The 22876-nt window shown below is 36.5% G+C and overlaps 1 protein-coding gene across 1 annotated transcript in view; it reads left to right on the plus strand.

The window, feature by feature from the left end:
- Positions 1 to 22876, plus strand: part of RTTN (rotatin) — a 160544-nt gene that overhangs the window by 93197 nt on the left and 44471 nt on the right. The window contains exons 33-34 of the mRNA XM_028103002.2: positions 12748 to 12937; positions 14836 to 14927. Coding sequence (XP_027958803.1) covers positions 12748 to 12937; positions 14836 to 14927 — 282 coding nt within the window. The remainder of the gene's footprint in view (positions 1 to 12747; positions 12938 to 14835; positions 14928 to 22876) is intronic.

Below are 22876 nucleotides of genomic sequence, written 5' to 3' on the forward strand. Positions count from 1 at the left end.
AAAGTTGAAAATAGTGCTTTTTTTTTTAAAGTTTTTCTTTATTTGTCAGGGAGACAGAGAGAGAGAGATCACAAGCAGGGGGAGCAGCAGACAGAGGGAGAGGGAGAAGCAGGCTCTCCGCTGATCAGAGAACCCGATGCAGGGCTTGATCCCAGGACCCCAGGATCATGACCTGAGCCGAAGGCAGACACTTAACTGAACCACCCAGACGCCCTGAAAATAATGCTTTAAATGAACTTTTGGAGTCTTTTGCCTTACTTATTATGGCCAGAATAAAAATTTTTGAGAGCTGCTCTAATTCAAAATAGTATTTGATGATCAAACTTTTGCTAGTCTTAAGCAAAATTAGAAAAATAGGCTTGTTTTTTGTGTTTTTAATAAGCTCAGATTTTCTTCCTCTCTTTTTTTGATCTGTTTTTTTTTGGTCATTATTTTTGGTTTTTAAGTGTCCTTGTTTAGCACTATGAAGAGTTGGTAGCCACATATTTGTCCCCATTTTTTTTTTTTTAAGATTTTATTTATTTATTTGACAGAGAGATAGAGAGCACAAGTAGGCAGAGAGGCAGGGAGAGGGAGAAGCAGACTCTACACTGAGCAGGGAGCCTGATGTGGGGCTCAATCCCAGGACCCTAGGGTCATGACCTGAGCCGAAGGCAGCCGCTTACCGACTGAGCCACCCAGGCGCCCCTGTCCCCCATTTTTTAAAAAAGTTTAGTGGTACTTTAAATCCCAAAGTGAAAACAGCTGTTCCAAGAAGGGAGAAAAATAGTCTTCAAATACTTCAATGGAATTTTATAATCTCCAAGAGGTTGAGACCTTTGCCATTCTATTACATCTAGGAAGAAGGTGCTACAAATCCAGTATTCTAAAACTAAAACTGTCCTTGGTAGAATGATGAATAATAATCTTATTCAAAAAAATGTTATATTTGCTTGTCTTCATATGTATTTCACAGTATTTTGAGGATAGAGCAGAAAGCAGCACCAGTATCTAGAAGCATTGTAAATATGTTATTTTAGTTGAGGTAGATATTTCATTAATTACGTTTTACAAAGAGAATTGCTTTTACTGCTTTGCACTTTTTTAATTTTTTATTGTTATGTTAATCACCATATATCATTAGTTTTTTTTTAAATTTTTTTATTGTTATGTTAATCACCATATATTACATCATTAGTTTTTGGTGCAGTGTTCCATGATTCATTGTTTGTTCATAACACCCAGTGCTCCATGCAGAACGTGCCCTCCTCAATGCCCATCACCAGGCTAACCCATCCCCCTACCCCCCTCCCCTCTAGAACCCTCAGTTTGTTTTTCAGAGTCCATCATCTCTCATGGTTCGTCTCCCCCTCTGACATACTCCCCTTTTCTTCCTCTCCTGTTATCTTCTTCTTTTTCTTTTTTCTTAACATATGTTGCGTTATTTGTTTCAGAAGTACAGATCTGTGATTCAACAGTCCTGCACAATTCACAGTGCTCACCATAGCACATACCCTCCCCACTGTCTATCACCCAGCCACCCCATCCCTCCCACCCCCAACCACTCCAGCAACACTCAGTTTGTTTCCTGAGATTAAGAATTCCTCATATCAGTGAGGGCATATGATACATGTCTTTCTCTCATTGACTTATTTCACTCAGCATAACACCCTCCAGTTCCATCCTTGTCGTTGCAAATGGCAAGATATCATTCCTTTTGATGGCTGCATAATATTCCATTGTGTATATATACCACATCTTCTTTATCCATTCATCTGTCAATGGACATCTTGGCTCTTTCCACAGTTTGGCTAGTGTGGACATTGCTGCTATAAACATTGGGGTGCATGTACCCCTTCGGATCCCTACATTTGTATCTTTGGAGTAAATACCCAGTAGTGCAATTGCTGGATCATATTTTCAACTGTTTGAGGAACCTCCATACTGTTTTCCAGAGTGGCTGCACCAGCTTGCATTCCCCCCAACAGTGTAGGAGGGTTCCCCTTTCTCCACATCCCCACCAACATCTGTCGTTTCCTGACTTGTTAATTTTAGCCATTCTGACTGGTGTGAGGCGGTATCTCATTGAGGTTTTGAATTGGATTTCCCTGATGCCAAGCGATGTTGAGCACTTTTTCATGTGTCTGTTGGCCATTTGGATGTCTTCTTTGGAAAAATGTCTGTTCATGTCTTCTGCCCATTTCTTGATTGGATCATTTGTTCTTTGGGTGTTGAGTTTGATAAGTTCTTTATAGATTTTGAATACTAGCCCTTTATTGCACTCTGTTTTGATGCCTGAAGTCTAAGGTGATACGCTCTGTACTGTTGCTCCGCTGGGCATTCTGCAGTGTTCTTTTTGTGATTACTGCTCCTTTCCAAATTCTTTTCCTACACACCCAGAATAAATTCCTATTTCATGTCACTTCTGGAATTGTTGTACTTCTGAGTGGTAATAATTCGCATATATAAATTATGTAACTGGTTGGTTTTCCTTTTATTGCTGACTGCTAGAGTTTAGGGCCTTCCTATCAAATGTGGCTTATATTGTTTTTTGGCTTTATTCCTGGTTCTGATATTTTCATACCTTTTTTTTTCTTTCTTTCATCCCTGCTATACTTTCACTATCATGTTATAATTTACCTTTCCTTGCAATAGGCCTTAAATCTTTTTCTGGAACAAGGTGAGGCATAAATCACTTAAAACTTTTTAATTTTAAAAGTATTTATTAAAAAATACTCCCAGTAAACCATATAACCATTTTAACTTTCTTTAATCAGACACAGCATTTAATATATATATCAGTAATTTAGGTTCTTTTTCATATACTAACTTTATTGCCTTACTTTGTTTCTCTCTCTTTTTTTAAGATTTTATTTATTTGAGAGAGAGAGGGAAAGCACAGAGGGAAAGGGAGAGGTAGAAGCAGACTCCCAGCCGAGTAGAGAGCCCGATGTGGGGCTCGATCCAGGATCCTGAAATCATGATCTGAGCCGTAGGCAGACGCTTAATCACCCGAGCCGTCCAGGCACCCTTGCCTTGCCTTACTTCTTACTTCTTACCAATTAACTTAATTAATCTTTCTGTGTAGAATGTATGTGACCATACTTTCCCTTTTTTTTTTTTTTTTGAAGATTTTACTTATTTGACAGAGAGAGACACAGTGAGAGAGGGAACACAAGCAGGGGCAGTGGGAGAGGGAGAAGCAGGCTTCCCACCAAGCGGGGAGCCCGATGCGGGGCTCGATCCCAGGACCCTGAAATCATGACCTGAGCTGAAGGCAGACGCTTAATGACTGAGCCACCCAGGCGCCCCAGTATTTTTCATATATTTCTTAAATGTTTCTCTCAGCCCCCATCCCAGACATGATAGTGCCTCATTAGTCTTTGCTAGTTCATAATGATATTGCTAAGTAAATAAAGTTAAAAATCAGGTCTTAAGTTTTGCAGGATGATTCCCCACTTACTGTTGCATGGATACAGAAGTGTGGTGGATGTGGGCAGTCCCCAGGAGCAGGGGAAGAGAAGGAGCCTGACTTCAGTGCAGTTTCCCTCAGCACCCAACACCTTAGGGGCCTGAAACGCTGGCTCCTACTGCAATGAGAACCCAGTTTTTGGTGTATCAGTCCTGGTGTGCATCAAAGCACTGTTTTTTGTTTTTCTAAAGATTTATTTATTTGAGAGGGAGAGAGAGAGCACACATGCACACGAGTGGGAGGTGGGGCAGAGGGAGAGGAAGAGAGAGAAAGAATCCTCAAGCAGACTCCCTGCTGAGCACGGAGCTGGACACCGGGCTCTATCCCAGGATCCGGTGATCATGATCCGAGCTGAAATCAAGAGCTGGCCACTCAACCAGCTGGGCCACGCGGGCGCCCCTCAAGGCACTGTTTTTTGAGTGGTGCTATAAATACTGGTCTTCCCTTCTTGAAGGCTACAGCCTTCTCAGGCAGAGGACTCTAAACTGTCGTGCTCCCAGCTCTCCAGTATCTTGTAAACCGGTTCTCGACAGTCTGACTGGGATTTAGTACTCTTGTATGTGGAAGTTCTGTTGCTGGGTTTAGTTTGAGAACCATTGTCACAAATCCGCATCCCTGCAACTTTAATAACCAGAATGGGATTTTAGAGTTGATTATAACAAATTTATTAGCTAGATAGGGATAATCTGTGTAGTTTGTTTGAGTTCATTTCTGTAAACATTTGTTGAGTACCTAAATTTTGGGGCTTCACAGGTAATCAGATTTAATTCTCTGGGGCTTATGGCCTGTGGGAGAAGACAAACATGTACCCAGGGAACATTGCTATAATATTTTATGTAGAATCATGTTAGCTTATTCATAATTTTTATAATATTAAAGTTGTTCTTTCCACCTGAAAATGTTATCACACATTTAAATGGAAAGGGAATTTCATGCACTTAAATATAGTGACTTGTCAGTTTGTGGTGTAAGTACACTTGTTTATGCTTTAGTTCCTTTCCACATTTGTTATAGGACTTTGACTTGTCTATATATATTTTATTTTTTTAACTTTATTTTGAAAAAGATTAATCTTATGTAAAAGTTGCAGAAACAATACAATTTTTATATACCTTCCCAAGTGTTACAATTATACCAAGTTTGCCTTAGCTTTGTCCGCTAGTATCTTTTCTCTGAACTGTTCAGATTTGCAGGCATAATGCTTCTTTTTCCCCCTAATTACTTGAGTGTGAATTTCCTAAAAATGAGGACATTTTCATATAAAATCATCATAATAATTATTAAAATTAGGTAATTATTCAAAATTTTCCAGTTTTTATTTGAGAGGGAGAGAGAGAGCACACATGCTCCTGTCCTCCTGAAGGACCCACTATAGTCCTTCATAAGAAAGAAAAAACACTACCCCAGTCAAGATCTAGGATCAGAAATACATGTTACAGATAGTTGTCATATCTATTTCCTTTCTTTCATCTAAAATAGTTCCTGAATCTTTAACATTTATGACCTTAGCATTTTGAAGAGTACAGGCTATTTAGTTTTTTGTAATATTCTTTAATTAGGTTTATCTGTTCTCATGATTAGATTCAGGTTATACATTTTTTGACCGAAAAGCGTAGAAGTGATGTGTTCTTGTTAGTACATTGTATCAGGAGACAAGATCATCTCTTTGTCCTATTACTGGGGATACTGACTTTGCTTACTTGGTTAAGGCAGAGTCTACTTGTTTCCTTCGTGTGGAGTTAGTTTTTCCTTTTGCAGGAAGACGCCCTGAGACTGTATCCATATCTACTTCTCATCAACTTTCTTCTAGTTTTAACTTCCATTTGTGATTCTTGTCTGAAGCAATTATTACAGAATGGATGCCAAATGGTGACTTTCTAATTCTGTCATTCTTTCTACATTTATTACATTTTACTGTAAGAAAGAGCTTTCATTTCTTCCCTCTTTATTTATTTACTTTTTATTTATTTACACCAGTGTAGACTTAAAGGTTCTTTGTCTTATGAGTTATAGCCTGTTTCTATCTTATTTATTTAGATATTCAAATTGTTCTGGATTTGACTAGGTGAAACCCCTTCATGAAGAATCTTTTGTCCCTTGGGGTGCCTGGGTGGCTCAGTCGTTAGGCGTCTGCCTTCGGCTCGGGTCATGATCCCAGGGTACTGGGATCGAGCCCCGCATTTCTCCGCAGGAAGCCTGCTTCTCCCTCTCCCACTCCCCCTGCTTGTGTTCCCTCTCTTGCTGTCAAATAAGTAAAATCTTAAAAAAAAAAAAAAAAAAGAATCTTTTGTCCCTTTAACATGTTTTCTTCAGTCTTTGAGCACTTCCCTATTTTCTGTTATAGCAAGATGTTCCAGAATTTCCAGCCCCTGCCTGGAATCAGACATTTGCTCAGAGAGCCCTGATTTCTTTTAATGGAGAATTGTATTTAGAAATGAGATCTGGGTTCTAAATATGTTCATTGTTCCTGGCAGGGGGAAGGAGTCATTGCTTCCATGTACTCATAGTGGACACAGCTGGAAACCTGCGTATGTGTTTGTGTGTTTTAGATAGATAGTCGACTCATTTATAGTTACAGTATATATCATTTCCATATTTGATGTGATAATTACCAGTACATATTTTTCATATGATGTTCATCCTGAATCATTATAAGTGTTGATTTCGCAAAACAATAAATACTTAGTGTCAGAGAAGCAGTATCATTTTCTCTATATTCATAGTTTCTATGTAGTCAGGGATTTCTTATGCAACTAGTGTCATTTTTTCCAATCTCTAGATTATATCAGAGCAGTTTTTTCTACTTGTTATATATCAAAATAATTCCTTTTTTTAAAGATTTTATTTACTTGAGAGAGAATGAGAGAGAGCAATCACATGAGAGGGGGGAGGGTCAGAGGGAGAAGCAGACTCCCTGTCGCAGGGAACCTGATGCGGGACTTGATCCAGGGACTCTAGGATCATGACCTGAGCCAAAGGCAGTCGCTTAACCAACTGAGCCACCCAGGCACCCTCAAAATAATTCTTTTTTCATCTTGAAAATAGTCTCTAGTCTTTTTTTTTTTTTTTAAAGATTTTAAGTAATATCTACGCCCAGTGTGGGGCTTGAACCCACAACCCTGAGGTTAAAAGTTGTGTGCACACATACTAAGCCAGCCAGGTGCCCCTATTCTCTGCTCTTTTTAAATGTAATTTTTATTTTGCTTCTAGTTCCTTTTGAACCACAACTAAATGGGTATATAGTACTGGGACACCAGGAGTAAAATATATGTTTTTAAATTAATATTATAGTTTATTGCATCCTTGAGAACAATATTTTCAAATTAATTGGAGTGTTTTATGATGTCATTTGCTGTTTTCTTTAAAACTTATAATGGTACCTGGTAATTTGAAGAGTTTTCTTTGCATACTGTCCTTCTCAGCTCTCTTTGGCAGTTTTGCAGATGATCTGGCAGCCCCAGCACCCACCTGAGGGCAAGTTTGGTAAGGATATAGACATCCTGAGACAGAGCAATTAGACCATGCTGATTTCCCCACTATGCCGGGAGACAGCCCCATCAATTACTGATGGATCTGTGGAGCGAAGCCTTGTGTATGCATGAAAAGCTTCATTGTTCTGGACCTTGTACCATTAGTCATCTGTGGAAAGCCTGAGTCAGACCATCTTTTGTGCATATGCTGGGCTTGGCTCTACTGCCCTGAGTAAAGCTCTGTTGCTAACATGCCATTGCCACTAGGATGCTTTGGCACGTGGAGAATGGGGATTCAGGCTTCATGCTTAGGTAAAATAAATCGAATAAAAAAGTAATGGTGTAATATGTACATATTACAGATTTGGTCTTCTTTGAGAACTTAAAAATATTTTGAATGAATTGTTTGAATTTTTAGAAGAAGTTTTTTAAAGTAATAAATATATACAGTTAAAACAACCATTGGAGCTTATAATGAAATTTACTGCCTCTCTTCATTCACAGAGACAGCTTTACCTCCTACTGATTTTAATTCTTCAGGTAGTTACCTTCATATCTCTAAATAGTAGTTTGCAATAATGTTTGTTCCTTTACCGTGTTGATACACAGGAGTTAGCTCATTTAAATAATGTCCTGCAAATTTAGTTCTATTACCAGACTTAGTTTCTCCACCTGCTGTTTCTGATCTTCTTGTTACCTGTGGATGATCTCTCTGTCCCCGCCATTTAGAAGGTAAGGGAGTTGTGGCTAAGATGTTCCTATCCTTTCACTTCTGCTAATCTTTGTCAGTTTTGTCTTTTACTTTGTGAATGTTGATGACATTTACATTCTCTTCCGCAGCCTTGATTTATCTATAAGTTGATTCTAAAAATTGAAAACTAGTAATTTACTACAGAGCCACCTCCTGGGCTGTGGTTATACTTCTCTATCTCTGCTTCTAGGGCTGTGATTTCTCTGGTGCTCAGAAGAAAACTTTTCTGACGTATATATATATTGTATGTATACATAGGTGTGTGTGTGTGTGTGTGTGTGTGTGTGTGTGTGTGTGTGTAATTAAAAAAAGTGGTTTGGTTGTTTTTTTTTCCTATAGAGTTTCTCTCTGTCTATCTACCTATCTATCTATCTGTCTATCTAATTTTCTTTTTGAATTGTGAATTTATATCATATCTAATGTTTTTTGAAACTCTTAGTCATCCTTTCTTTTCAGTTAGGATCCTTTATCCTAGAAATTATCTTCAAATAATCATACTCCTACCTAAAAACAAGTGCATGCACGAAAAACTTAATGAGTTCTTGCATATTTGAAAATGTATTTAAATTGTACTTCAATTGTACTTAAATAGTTTAGGTAGTTACCAGATAGGTTGAAATCATTCTTCATAAGAATTTTGCTCCATTGTCTTCTGACATCCCATACTGCCGATGAGAAGTTGGATGCCCATCTGGCTTTTTTACCTCTTTTTGGCAAACTTTTCATTTATCATCATCTCTTTATCTTTTTTTTTTTAAGATTTTATTTATTTATTTGACAGAGAGAGACAGCAAGAGAGGGAACACAAGCAGGGGGAGTGGGAGAGGGAGAAGAAGGCTCCCTGCTCAGCAGGGAGCCCGATGTGAGGCTCAATTCCAGGACCCTGGGATTATGACCTGGGCTGAAGGCAGATGCTCAGTGACTGAGCCACAAGGCACCCCATCCATCCTTTCTTTATCTTTGAGGTCCTAGAATTTTATGGTTATGTATCTTTTTTCATTGCTCTTGCTTGACACTCATTAAGCTCCTTAATTTGAAGACATAGATGTTCTATATCTTTTGGCTCTGACACATTTTTTCATATTTATTTATTGTATTTTTTAAAGATTTATCTTTTGGCTCTGATACATTTTTTCATATTTTATTTTTTAAAGATTTATTTATTTTAGCGACAGAGACAGCGCGCATCCTTGCACACAAGTGGGGGGAGGGGCAGATGGGGAGGGAGAGAGAGAATCCTCAAGTGGACCCCTTGCTGAGTATGGAGCCTGACTCAGGGCTCAATCCCAGGACCCTAAGATCATGACCTGAGCAGAAATCAAGAGTCAGATGCTTAACTGACTGAGCTACCCATGCACCCCTCGTATTTATTTATTTTAAAAATCATTTTTCTTTTTCCTTTGTTCTATCTTTCCACATATCATATGAGTCTCATATTAATTCTCTTGAATTGATTTTCTTTTTATCTCCTTGTCTTTTATATTTTTATCTCTTAGTCTTTATTTTCTGGGATATTAATCCTTTTGTTCATATCAGAATTAATTTAACTTCTTCAATCTTGGTAGGCTGAAATAATTTTCACTGATTTGTAGGTGAAAAAAAAACAGGCTTTTTAAAAAAGATTTTATTTATTTATTTATTTGAGCGAGAGAGTATTCAGGCAGTGGGGGAAGAAAGAATCTTGAGCAGACTCTGCTGAGTGTGGAGCCTGACACAGGGCTCGAACCTACCACCCTGAGATCATGACTTGAGCTGAAACCAAGAGTCTGACACTTAATTCACTGAGCCATCTAGGTGCTCCTTTTTTTTTTTTTAAGTTTTTATTTAAGTAATTTCTACATCCAACACGGGGCTCGAACTCACAACCCCGAGATCAAGAGTTGTATACTCTTCCAACTGAGCCAGCCAGGCACCCCCCCCCAAAAAAACAGGTTCTGAAACCTTATTAAGTAGATGGAATTTTAAATTTACATCTCTTTTTATGACTTATTTTTATCATTATTTTCTCAATCTTTTTATATTCATAAGGACTAGAGAAAAAGTGAATTTTTAAAATATAGATCTTCCTTGACTTACAGTGGGGTTATGTCCCACTAAATTCACTGTTAAATTAAAAATACTGTAAGTTGAAAATGCATTTAATATACCTATCGAATATCACAGATTAGCCACCTACCTTAAATGTGCTCAGAACACTTACATTAGCCTGCAGCCAGGCAAAATCATCTAATAACACAAAGCCAGTTTTCTAATAAAGTGTTGAATATCCCTGTAGTTTATTGAATATTGTAATGAAAATGAAAAACAGAATAGTTTTATCAGTTATTTACCCTTGTGATCACTGGCTGACTAGGAGCTGTGGCTGGTTACTGCTGCCTAGCATCATGAAAATATGTTACTGCATATCACCAGCCGAGGAAGAGATCAAAATTCAAAGTTTGAAATATGGTTTTTACTGAACACATGTATCACTTTGCTCCATTATAAAGTTGAAAAACTGTAGATTGAACCATTGTAAGTCAGGGACTATCTGTCTACCAATTGAAGGGTAAATGTGATTATGTTAATGATCCTTTATCGCTACGATAATTATATATACTTAGAGAATAACTATTATAGTTCTGTATCACTTATGTATAATTTCTCATTTACTTTGGAATTACTTATAACTGAAGAAAAGATTGATTTTATTTATTTATTTATTTATTTATTATTTTTTAAAAGATTTTATTTATTAGCGGGGGTAGGAGCAGAAGGGAGAGGGACAAACATACTCTCCACTGAGTGTGGATTCTGATGCGGGGCTCGATCTCACAACCCTGAGATCATGACCTCAGCCAAAATCAAGAGTCAGATACTTAACCAACTGAGCCACCCAGGGACCCCGAAAAGATGGATTTTAGAAGACAGTGAGTTTATAATACCTTTCCTTCTAGCAGTTGGTTTAACCATCAGCCTCAGCACACCTTTACAGAATAAAGAACTAGTAGATTTAATGAGAGCTCTTGAAGAGCTTATTTTTGAGATTTATATAGCTTATATTCTTTCACCTATTTTTGTTAAACCTTTATGAATTTTAGACTGTGGTGTAACTCATCTAGGAAGTAATTATATAGGTATGATTTTGCCAAAGTAAATTTATATAATCTAATAAAATTTAAAAATTGTTCTGGGCATCATTATGAAATATATTTAGAAAGGTAGTATTTGTCCTAGTTTGTTTAATCATTTTATTTTATTGGTTTGTTGAAGTTTGTTAAGTAGTTGGAGCTAAGTTAGTAAACTTAGTTGAATTATTTATAATTCTCATCTTGGTTGTTAATTCCTTCTCTGAATTATTATAGTGAGGGCTTTAATTTGTGATGTTAAGCAACTATTGCGAGTCTCCTATATATTTGACATGTTTTGTACATTTAGAATGTTATAAGTTGCTTAAAAGATAGAAGAGTTTGAAGCTGTGGATGTTAGGATTGGCTCTGTGGTTTTGGATGATTTCATTCCAGATAATTAAATAAGGTACTGCATGAAAGGGCCACATTGCCTGAAACATATACCATGGTTAACAGCCATATGACCCTGTTCTTTTATGTACTTTTCTCTGTTTTACCTGCCTCTTCTAGACTTCAAAATTTAAAGTTATGCAGGGACCATCATGTGCTGGTTGCTCATTAAATAGTCTTATTTCTTATTAAATATGTAAATTGCTCTTTTGATGAAGAGTAAGCTCACAGTATTAGGTAGGTTTATTAGAATACAACAATAACAAATCCATGACCATAAAAGGTATTTAATAATGACGGAAGAGTTTTGATTATAATGATAATATCCTGAAAAGGAAAGAATTTTTTTTTTAAAGATTTTTTATTTATGTATTTGACAGAGAGAGACACAGTGAGAGAGGGAACACAAGCAGAGGGAGTGGGAGAGGGAGAAGCAGGCTTCCCGCTGAGCAGGGAGCCCGGTGCGGGGCTCGATCCCACGACCCTGGGATCATGACCTGAGCTGAAGGCAGACGCTTAATGACTGAGCCACCCAGGCGCCCCCTGAGAAAGAAAGATTAATGGAAATAATCTTACTGTTTTAATTATAACTTTAACTTGTGAATTATTTTATCTTCCTGGATAGTAAGTTTTAACATCCATCTTTCCTTACTGATGAGCAGACATGAGAAAAAGGACCCATACATAAATCTCATGGTTAATGATAAACTTTGAATATGTTTTGACCATACCTTTCCTGGTGCCACTTAGATTTCTGTTTTCTTTCCTTTATTTTTCTCTCTCTTATGGTCTGTTTTAAAAATCATAACTTTATTATCATTTTCCAAAAACAGAAGTAATTATAAGCTAGTGACAGGATTATTTGCAAACTTTAAGCGTATCCTGAGTGCTTGACTTTTGCCCCTGGATATTCCAGGAAAAGGAGTGAGTGGCAGTGCGAAACATTGTTTGGAAAAGAGTGCAGTGAGATTAAAATTGTATAATGGCAGATTCTTCTTAGCCTCCTGGTGGAAAGTGTGCGTGTGTGTGCTTGCACGCCTGCATGTTTCCGTTGGCAGGATTAATCCAGTGAGAAGTCATGTGGCAAACAAGTTTTATCCTGGATGGTGATGAGTCTTTTCATTTTTATCTGGCATATTGATAGGTGCAAAAAATAATTTGGAACATAATTACTGGATCACGTTATTTCAGATATTTGAATACTTATTTTATTCTGTGTAGGTTGAAAAATACTGCTTTTATTGTATTTGTGGCTCAAGTATGTAATTGCTTGGTTAAAACTGTACCATTTTATAGAAGCATTGTAAACTAACGTTTATCCCTCAAGAGATAGAACGGATCAGCCTTCTGCCTTCAGGGGATTTTTAGGCAGCAAAAACTTAGAGGACTATGAAATATTTGCCCTAAGTCAGGCTGCTTCGAGTACGTAGGGAAAGAGGCAGGTGGAAGGATCACGGTAGCACCTGGGACCCATTTGATTCGTTGAGGGGAACGTGGGGCAGACAGCAGGTCTTTCTGAAGAAATTATGATACAAATCAGTGTCTCTTTCTTTTTCTCTCCCTCATTTCCTACAGGGACCCTGTGTCCACGATGAGGATTCTGGCCTCTCGCTCACAGGAAAACCTGCCCTTCAGGCTCTTTTATCTCACTGCCATTTTTATGAACATTTGAATCAGATGGTAAAACACTGTTACCTGGGACGGTATACATTTGATTTGAATTTTTCTGCTCTTGATGGAACTTCAGAAGGCAGCGATTTAAATGGTAAGTACATTATATTTTTATTTTTATGAAATCTAACTTTTTATAAACTGTTGAAAACCTATGTGTTTGTTACAAAATATTTGAAAACTAATGAAGGTACACAGGAAAACATTTATCTTTGGGCCCCACTACGCAGACATGACCTTTGTTAATGTCAGGGTGGATTTTCTTCAGGCTTTTCTCTCTATAGCTTTTGTTTGTTTTACAAGATTGTGTTCATATCTATGTACATTTTTGTTCCCTCCGTCAACTAAACATTGCCTAAACATTTTTCTATGTTATAAATTCTTCATGGAAACCATTTTGACATCTTATTAATGTTTTATAAGTTATTCCATGCCCTTCAGTAAAGTTTTACAGTTCTTTTTTCTCTATTAGCTGTTTTAAACTTTTTGGAAGGTTCTTCCTAGGCAATCAAGAATGAGACCTTTTCCTACTAAATTTTCTAATTTGTTGTGCTAATATATCAAAAAGCTGGTATGGTACTGGTACTAATTTATCAAATTAGTGGTATGGTACTAATTTATCAAAACAACTTGCTGAAACCTTTTTATTTCTATTTAGAAATTCTTTTGGATTTCCTATGATCTTAGCACATATAAATACTTTTACTCATAATAATAAGTAATGATTTAAAAAATAAGTTTTATTTTAAAATTAATTTTTAATAGTAATTTTTGGAAAATCTTTACATGGGGCGCCTGGGTGGCTCAGTCGTTAAGCGTCTGCCTTCGGCTCAGGTCATGGTCCCAGGGTCCTGGGATCGAGCGCCACATCGGGCTCCCTGCTCCGCGGGAAGCCTGCTTCTCCCTCTCTCACTGCCCCTGCTTGTGTTCCCTCTCTCGCTGTGTCTCTCTCTGTCAAATAAATAAATCTTTAAAAAAAAAAAAAGAAAGAAAATCTTGACATAATTTCACACTTACAGAAAAGATTCAGGAGTGCAAGAACATTCTCAAACGTTAACATTTTACTGCATTTTTTCCCCTATGCCATGTGTATGTATATGTATGTGTGTATAAATAAAATTTATTTATTTATATGCCTGTATACATATATATATTTTTTTCTTCTCTGAGCTATTCTAAGAGTGAATTGCAGACATAGTTCCTTTACTCCCAGACTTAAGTGTGAATTTCTAATTCACTTTTCTGCTCAATTCTTGGAGGAAATAAGAGGAAAATGACATTTGATGAAGGTTTTGAACTTTTTTTTTTTTTTTGAAGAGGAAGCGAGAGCGAGAGTTGGGGTGGAGGGAGGGTAGCGGGAGTGGGAGAGAGAAGCTTAAGCAAGCTCCACGCACAGTATGGAGCCTGATGTGGGGCTTCATTTCCTAACCCTGGGATCATGACCTGAGCTGAAATCAGAGTCAGATGCTTAACCAACTGAGCCATCCAGGTGCCCCAGAAATTTCTGAAAATTTAAATAAATGCCCTTATTAGGAAAGTGACCCATTTCATTGTTTGGATTTCTCTGGATCAGTGTTACTCAAAGCATGGCCCTTGAACCAACATCATTGAAATCTTTTGTGAACTTGTTAAATGCAGGATTATGGCTCCCACCCTGATTTGGCGGAATCTCTGGGAATAGGACCCAGGAAATTGCTTTAACAAGCCCTTTATGTTTCTTAGGCACATTAAAGTTTGGGAGCGGGTGGTCATGATAAATTGTATTAGATTTAGCTAAGCAAACTCCACTAATTGTCATTAAAATTTTTGTGAAACAAGCTTTATACATAAATTAATTAAGAATAATAAAAATTAAGCAAAATTTTTCCTTAGTTCTAGGTTGGTTTTCTGTAAAAAGTTCTTGATTGGTTTCCTATAACAAGTATTCTTTCTGTTAAATGTTCCAGTACCCAGGAGACTGTATTCATGTTGACAGTTTTCCTCTTGTCACAGGTGTAGATGACCCATTCAAGTTTTGGAGCGCTCCATCTAGGATGTCCAATCAAGATCAAGATTCAGGTTCTCTCTCCACCTTGGAAACAATGGTACTTTCAAAGAATGCATAAGTGCTTTATTTTGAGTCTCTGAAAAGATTTGAATTTACATAATGGACGATAAGACAGTATACAAAGTATAAGGTTATGATTAAAATAGCTGTGATTTACTTGTTTATGTTTTTAAAAATTTATTTATTTATTTATTTTTTAAGTAATCTCTGTGGCCAGCATGGGGCTCAAACCCACAACCCTGAGATCAAGAGTCCCATGCTACACTACTGACTGAGCCAGCCAGGCGCCTGATAGCTGTGATTTTTTTGAACTGCTGTCTGTGTAGAACTAGGGTCTGATGTACTCATATAGCTACACTGAATGTTGTTTTAGATGAATTTACAACCTTTTTAATATGTTATTTGATAGAACCAGAAGCATAAAAGTTTAAAAATGTTTATCAGTAGTAATAGAATAGATCCCATCTGATAATAATGCTTGAATACCGTGCAGTTTTGCTTAAGGGCAAAGCAGTTTGGAGAAAGTGGACCCATTCAAATGATTCCAGTTTGGTAGTGGAGATTTTAAGCACTTTTCTAAATATTTGTGTCAGATAGAAGCTTGTTTTGATTATCTGAAATACCAGAAATTTATGCCTGCCTGCCTTCCTTTTTCTTTTCATTCATAAGTTGCTTTGTTCTAAAAAGTTTGAGACACACTTAGTATTTCTAAATGTGACTGATATTAGGTTTCACTTGTTTTACAAGCATACGAAATTATTTCCTCTCAAGTGGGAAACATTACATTGAATCTAAAGTGTTTTTGGAACAGTTACTGTGTTGTAGACCCTATCAGGAAGGCAAAGGCTTGGCACTCCTGCTACAGGAGCAAAAATAATATGAGAATAATAAATACTTATAAGGCAATAATAAGATTCACTTCCTGTAGTTTCTCAGCACTGGTACTTTTTGCTGCAGTTTTAGGAGTTATTTTTTATCCCTAGACTCAGAAGAGTTTGTGGTTAGTGCTGCATTGAACCTTTATTTGGAAAAGTAGAGTAATTACCCTAGTTCCACTAGATGTCATGCTTTCCTTTCCATGCTAGAAATAGTATGTATCTTCATCTCAACAAGAGAAATAATATGATTAAATGCAAAAAAGAGCTGTATTATTTAATTCACAGAAGGGCAGCATTAATATGTGCTTAAAAGTAATTCTTAGGCTTCCCTGTTTATTAAAAGGGCTGTCTGTAGACTAACCTTGAAATTTGTACATTCTTCAGTTCTTTGCTTATAGTAGGTACTCAGTAAGTAGCAGTTGCTCTAATTACCTTTGAGTTATCTGAGCTATTTTGTAGATACCAAGTTGTATTTACCCTATTCAAGAATACTTAAGTACTTTTGCATTTCTCTATTTTATAAGAGAATAATAATAATATGTATATAATATATAGTAATAGATATTTTAATAATAAATCTTTATATAGTAATAGATATTTTAATAATAAATCTTATAAATCAAGATACTAGATTTTCTGAGGAAAATTTTAGAAATACATTATTTATTGTAATCATTATTAAAATAGAAGCACCTTTATTAGCATAAGACTCTTTTAACTTGTGTTTGGGTATTACATATTCTTTTAGAAATATATACCAATGAAATCTTTTTTTTTTTTAAAGAATTCTTATAGTTCTATGTGAGATTAATTTTGTGTAGTTTCTCAAAAGATTATCTGTCAGTCAACTCTTCCTTTTCTTCTTTTGGATTCCAAATAGAAGAGCTTTGGCATTGGTGACTTACTCACCAGATTGGTGACTTTTATTCACAGAAGTAGTCTCATTACCCCAAATTTTGCTAACTGTCATGTTTTTCTTGCCATGCCAGAGATACTGTATGTTTTTGTTCCAACAGGAATAAAAAATTTGGAGAATTTATTCATTATACCAGTATTTATTTATTTATTTATTTATTTATTTATATTTAAAGACTTATTTATTTTTGTGGGGAGTGCTTGGGAGGGAAGGGCAGAGAGCGAGGGAGAAACCTCAGCAGACTCTGCACTGAGCATGGAGCCTGACGAATGGGGCTCCATCCCACAACCCTGGGATCATGACCTGAGCTGGAATCAAGAGTCAGACACTTAACCAACTGAGCCACCCAGGTGCCCATATACTAGTATTACTTTAGACTTAAGCTGTCATACCTAGACCAGCTAATAATTTCTTTTTTTTTTTTTTTTTAAGATTTTATTTATTTGATGGAGAGAGACAGCAAGAGAGGGAACACAAGCAGGGGGAGTGGGAGAGGGAGAAGCAGGCTTCCCGCGGAGCAGGGAGCCCGATGGCAGGGCTCGATCCCAGGACCCTGAGATCGTGACCTGAGCTGAAGGCAGACGCTTAACGACTGAGCCACCCAGGCGCCCCGTAGACCAGCTAATAATTTCTTAAGTATAAGTTAGAAATTGAGGTATCAGTTCAGTGGATTTAAATTTTGCAAATAAGTATATCTGGTAATTTATATCATTATTTTGTGTATTTCCCAGATATGAGAAAAGATGCAATTTTTTTTATTGGTTTGTTTTTCCATTTTGTCTTTCTAAGGAAAGCACTGTCTTTTGATTTGGGTCATATCATCTATTGTGCTGTCACTGGGTCATTTTCCATTCTGTGCAGTTAATGCCACATTAAGGACTTTCATGGTGTTATCTAATGAATATATTAGTTCAGTTGTTTGGCAGACTGTAGGGATTGAGACATGTATGTTCATAAATTACAGAGAGGGTAAAGAGTGTCATTTTCATGTTGGTGCCTTGCCCTTCTAAGTAACTGTCTTTTCAGAGATGAATTGTATGCAGCTCAGTGTCTCCTTCTCCCAGGTAGGAGGAGTCAGGCATTGGTTGGTTTTCCCCTGAAATCTCATTTCTACTGCTTAGAAATATCCACACTAGATGGGTACTTACGCCTAGTATACACCGGTATGCAGCAACAGTTTTCTAACCAAAATGTGTGTGTGTGTGTGTGTGTGTGTGTGTGTGTGTGTTTTACTGCCTGTTGAGCAGGATTATGTCTGTATTTTTTAATCTGTTTTATCAATTGTCAAAATCAAGGAGGTGTGGTTTCTTTCCTTTTGAGCTTTTCTTTGTGAAAAACGTGATTCTTTGGAACTTTGGGAGCACCAGTTTAAATAAAACTGATTTTATTTTAGTTTAAGTTTATTTAAACATTTAAAGAGAAATTACTCACGGGATTCTTAACTATTGCTGTTTTACAAAAGAAGAGATTAAGGCATGCAATGAGTAAGTGTCTCGTTCAAGGTTCCAGTGCTGGTAACTGATAAGAGCGTTATTTGAATCCAGAACTATGTTTGGCTCTAGAGCCCAGGTTGTTGGCCGTGATGTTCTACTCCTCCACAACAAAGCCAGATGTGATAGGTGACATAGTAGATGTTATAGTCAGGGTACAGTGAGGTTACATTAGAGGGCATGATGAAACAGAAAGTGATTTTGTATAAGAAGTGTCAATTGAAATGAGCTTTAAAGGATTAATCTTTCTGAGATGTATGCACACATTTGCAGGGAGCCGAAAAGGTATTCAGATATGTCTTAGGATTCAGTACCCTCTGACGGGAGTTGAAAGTCTAGTCGGGAACATGAAGCACAATGTGAAAATAATTACATGCCTGGTTGTGTGGTACTAAAAGCATTAGATACTCAGAGAATGCCTGGTTTGTTTGGAGCGTGGAACAAAGGCTAAAGTTTAGTTACCAGATAGGGCTTAGCTAAGAGCGCTAAATCTGTTTTTGGGTTTGAAGAGGTGAGATATAATAGCTCTAAAGATACAGACACAAAGATACTTCAGCCGAGTAAATGCACGAAACATTACAGTTGACATTATAGAAAAAATATGTATTGGCATTTGTGTGATGATAGTTATGAGTTGTTTTATAGAATGAAAAGTAGACCAAGGACGGTTAAAGCAGGGATGAATTGAAGTGGCGTTTTAGAAGAAAAATCATTTTGACGTAAGAATTAGTGATAGAGTAGGTACGTGCCTCCAGTGCGATGACCCCAGGAAAATGTGGGGAGACAACAGTTTGCATGATGGGGGAGAGAAAGAGAATGATATACTTTGTTTAAATAAATTTCAACCACCTGTGGATTACCCAGGATCTAAGAACCTGTATGTTTTAGTTAGAAAGAAAATATAAGTAAGATTCTAGTTACTAAGTGTTGGTAATATAGGCCACAGGGCTGTAATACAATGAAAATAAGTTTGTTTTGTGTCTGTTTTTTTTTTTGAATAAAAATTTAATATTGATTCTTTTTAAAAGATATATTTATTTATTTTATAGAGAGAGAGAGCACGCATGCATAACCAGGGGGAGGAGCAGAGGCAGAGGGGTAAGAGAGAGAAGCAGATTCCCTGCTGAGTGCAGAGCCTCACGCCAGGCTTGACCCATGAGATCATGACCTGAGCCAAAAATCAAAGAGTCAAGACATTCAATTGACTGAGCCACCCAGGCACTTCTAATATTGATTCTTTTAATAAGACTTAGATATTGATGGTTAGTAATACCTCCATATCAGTTTATTCTACTATGATTTTTTTTTCTATGTGACATTAGAATGAATATAATGGCTAGTGAAAATAGAATATTCATTCCATTCTGTGTACATAGTGTGTACTATTTTATAAATATTCTTTTAAAAATTGTTAGAGCAAATAATATTTATTTTGTGTTTTTTTTTCTGTATTCTGTATTCACTTTGGTGTGTTTGAAGTTATCCAGACTAAGTTACTATAGAGGTATAGCCATTACTGTTGAGGGCAAACATTTAAAGAAACTGGCAAAAACGTTTTGAGATCGATTTTAGCAACTTTATTAAGCAGGTAACTGTAACTGAAATAAGTAAAATAGGTTTGGGTCTTATTTTATATTTGCACTAAAATATATTTCCTTAATTTTGGTTGAACTGGTTATTTTATATAGTTAGTTTTGATATATGTGGAGAGTCAACTTTGGGCCTTTAGAGCTCAGGTGACAATAACCTCTAGTTTGCTGTTTGCTGGAGTGCCACAGATGGGTTAAGATGTTAAATCTACACCATTTGAGAGTGGTACCCTTTCACAAGTGAAGAAGCGGTGTCTTCGAGAATTCAAGTATTTGGCGTAGGGTCACAAAGCTAACGGAGAACGGAATAGGACGGCAAGCTCTAGGAAACTTGTTCTCTTAAATTATATACAGTAGGGCATAGGGGTCGTGGTTATATCCTAGGGTTAAGTCTCTGCATGTGAGTGAGTGATCTTATAGTTAGGCAAGAATCTTATATCATCTTACGCTCATTCCTTCAGTGGTATTTCTCTGAGCTTCGTTTTTTTTTTTGGTGTTGTACACAATCCATTTGAATCATGGATCTATATAGTTGAAGTGATTTAAAGTTCTTGTTATAATTTGGTGAGAATTAATGATTACAAATTGGGAAGCATGCCAGAGCTTTTCTCCTCTTGGGCATAGAGACAGGTATCATCTATAGTACTGAGCACATGAAACCTGGAGTTCCTTAGAAACTTTCATACTTTGTATTTTGCCATGTTTTAAAAATGTTAGTTGATTTGTACCCTGTCTTTTTCATCTCACAGATCCTCATTTTCTTCCTTTGTTCTCTTTTAATTTTTTAAAAACCAAATAACTTACTTGGGAGCCATTCTACTTTTGATGAAAGAGGATATAGAAAATATTAGAAAATTACTTGACAAAATAGTCAAGTCCTAAATTAACTTTAAAAAACTTTGAAGTATCCAGTGAACACTTCCATTTCTATAGTGCAGAATACAAAGAAAATAGTTTTGAACATAGATGCATTTTGTTTGTATGACAGAAATTGTCTGTCTTTTTTTTAAAACCCAAATTCTACGTTGATATGGTAAATGACTGCTATTTTCTGCTACTTCAAAGGGACTCTTTTAAAATTGTAACTGCCTATTGTACAATGAGGCATGATTTAGAAAGCTTCTTTAGCCATCAGATCTGTTTATAAATACATTGAAGAGAAGGTTATTATCTTTTTAAGTTTTTACAAGCAAAATTTGATTCTGTTTTAGGACAGTGGCTTTAAGTAGCAGAATTTATCTGTACTAACAGGCTTTTACTGCCTCTTACCGTACCAGTAAGGCGAGAAGGCTAGAAGTATGTATACTTCAGTTCAAGGAAAACTCAGTTTCGTTTGTCTTATCAAGGGAATGTCAATTGAAAATCTCAGGATGTGTCAGTGGCAGACAGGAGGAGGAAAATGTCCAGATTGTGATTTCGTACTGAAGTCATTTTAATGGATAGAGCAATGACAGATAGAATAATTAGACTCCCTGTTATGAGGACAGCCCTGGCCTCCCGCTTGGGGCTTTATGGCTACTCTGAGAGCAAATGAGAATGGGTGTTCTCTAGTGTGGGAGGAAGAGGTGACTGAGCACCCTCAGCTTGGCTGGCCAGCATTCTGGGGGTTTGCCTGAGGACTTCCTCTGGCTTGAGTGTACCGATCTGTCATGAATGTAGTCCTCAACTGAGAATCCTAATTAGAGTGTGACCTTGTCCTTATCTCGAAACGAGGACCTGGGCTAGATTAGGCCTTTTCTACCTGTGGCATTATGGGCTCATGTGAACCTCCTCCACCTTCCAGAAGCTAATACTTGAATTTTAAAATGGATTAGTTGTTACTTGGATTCCAAGATAACAAGTGATATATTTACATGTTGATATATATATATTACTACATATAATCAAATATCCATTGGAGATTATTTTCACACAAGCAAGGATTTGAGCATAAAACCAGAGCTATTCAGTGTAATACTTTTTTGTCTTTACTTGTTAAAATAGTAATGTGCTAATATAGCAAATTTAAAAAATATAGATGGGTTAGTAGAACTATAAATCACCCATAATCAAATTTTAAGACACAATGTGTTACTATATAAAGAAGCCCTTGTGTTTTCTCAACCATACAGGCTAAGTTATAATACAGCTCTTAGGTTAGGTGCTTTCTAAAATCGTATTTTCTAAATCTGCGCATCACTTCCTTGGACTATACTGAGGAAAATCACAACTTTTATTTATGTCTGACCTTTGGTCACACCTTGTGATTTTGCTTTCTTCTAATGAGCCAGGTATCCCCTGGGCCCTTAGAAACCTTTTTTTCCTGAACTGAGTGCTACCTCTGTTTTTGTCAGTAGTGAGGCCTGTCCCCTTTTATTGCCCAAATGTTTAAAGGCTAAAACATACTCCTTTAACTTTTGCATAATTCACTGTCCCCGAGAGAGTCTACCCTACTTGATTCACAATAGGAGTGGTTCTTTTTATAAGTTTCAAATGGCACACACAAGGGGGTGTTCAGTGAAAGGGTAAAGGATTCTAGCATCATTGTCCTCTTGGATTTTATTATACAAACAAAGGGGCTTATGGCAGGTGCTGTATCGTCTTTGTGATACCAGTCTCAGTTGTGGTGGTTGTCTTCACAGACTGTGAAAGTCATTTGGATGTCTGTTGACAGGGATTTTTTTTTTTTTTTTAACATTTCTTAGAGCCAGTTGTAGGTAAATAGCATTTTTAGAAAAATAAATTTTAGGTTTTTTCCTATTATCTGGATCTAATATTAGATAAAATAATGTATTTAATATATGATTATTTATGAGTGTTTATTTAGACTGAAATTTATCCAGGCTTACTTTTTTAGATGATGTTATGTGCTTGGCTTACGTTTATTGGCTACAGCTTTCTGTTATTTATTTGTTATTGTAATGTCATACTTGAAGTGGTGAGAAATGATTAAAGTCTTAAGTTGAAAGGGGGATTTTAAAAACTGTATATAAATTCCATCAACCATTTTCTTCAGATTTATATTCTTTTTACTAACAGAAACTGAAAACAAAAATAACCTTGGTTTTTGCTTTTATTCTCTCATATCAAGTCTAAGGTGTCCTACTTTATATGTTAAGATAAATACACAATCA

Source organism: Eumetopias jubatus, unplaced genomic scaffold (genome assembly GCF_037043125.1).
Source record: "Eumetopias jubatus isolate StellerSeaLion01/CBP00866 unplaced genomic scaffold, mEumJub1_p1.0 scaffold_16, whole genome shotgun sequence".
In the NCBI taxonomy this organism is placed as follows: Eukaryota; Metazoa; Chordata; class Mammalia; order Carnivora; family Otariidae; genus Eumetopias; species Eumetopias jubatus.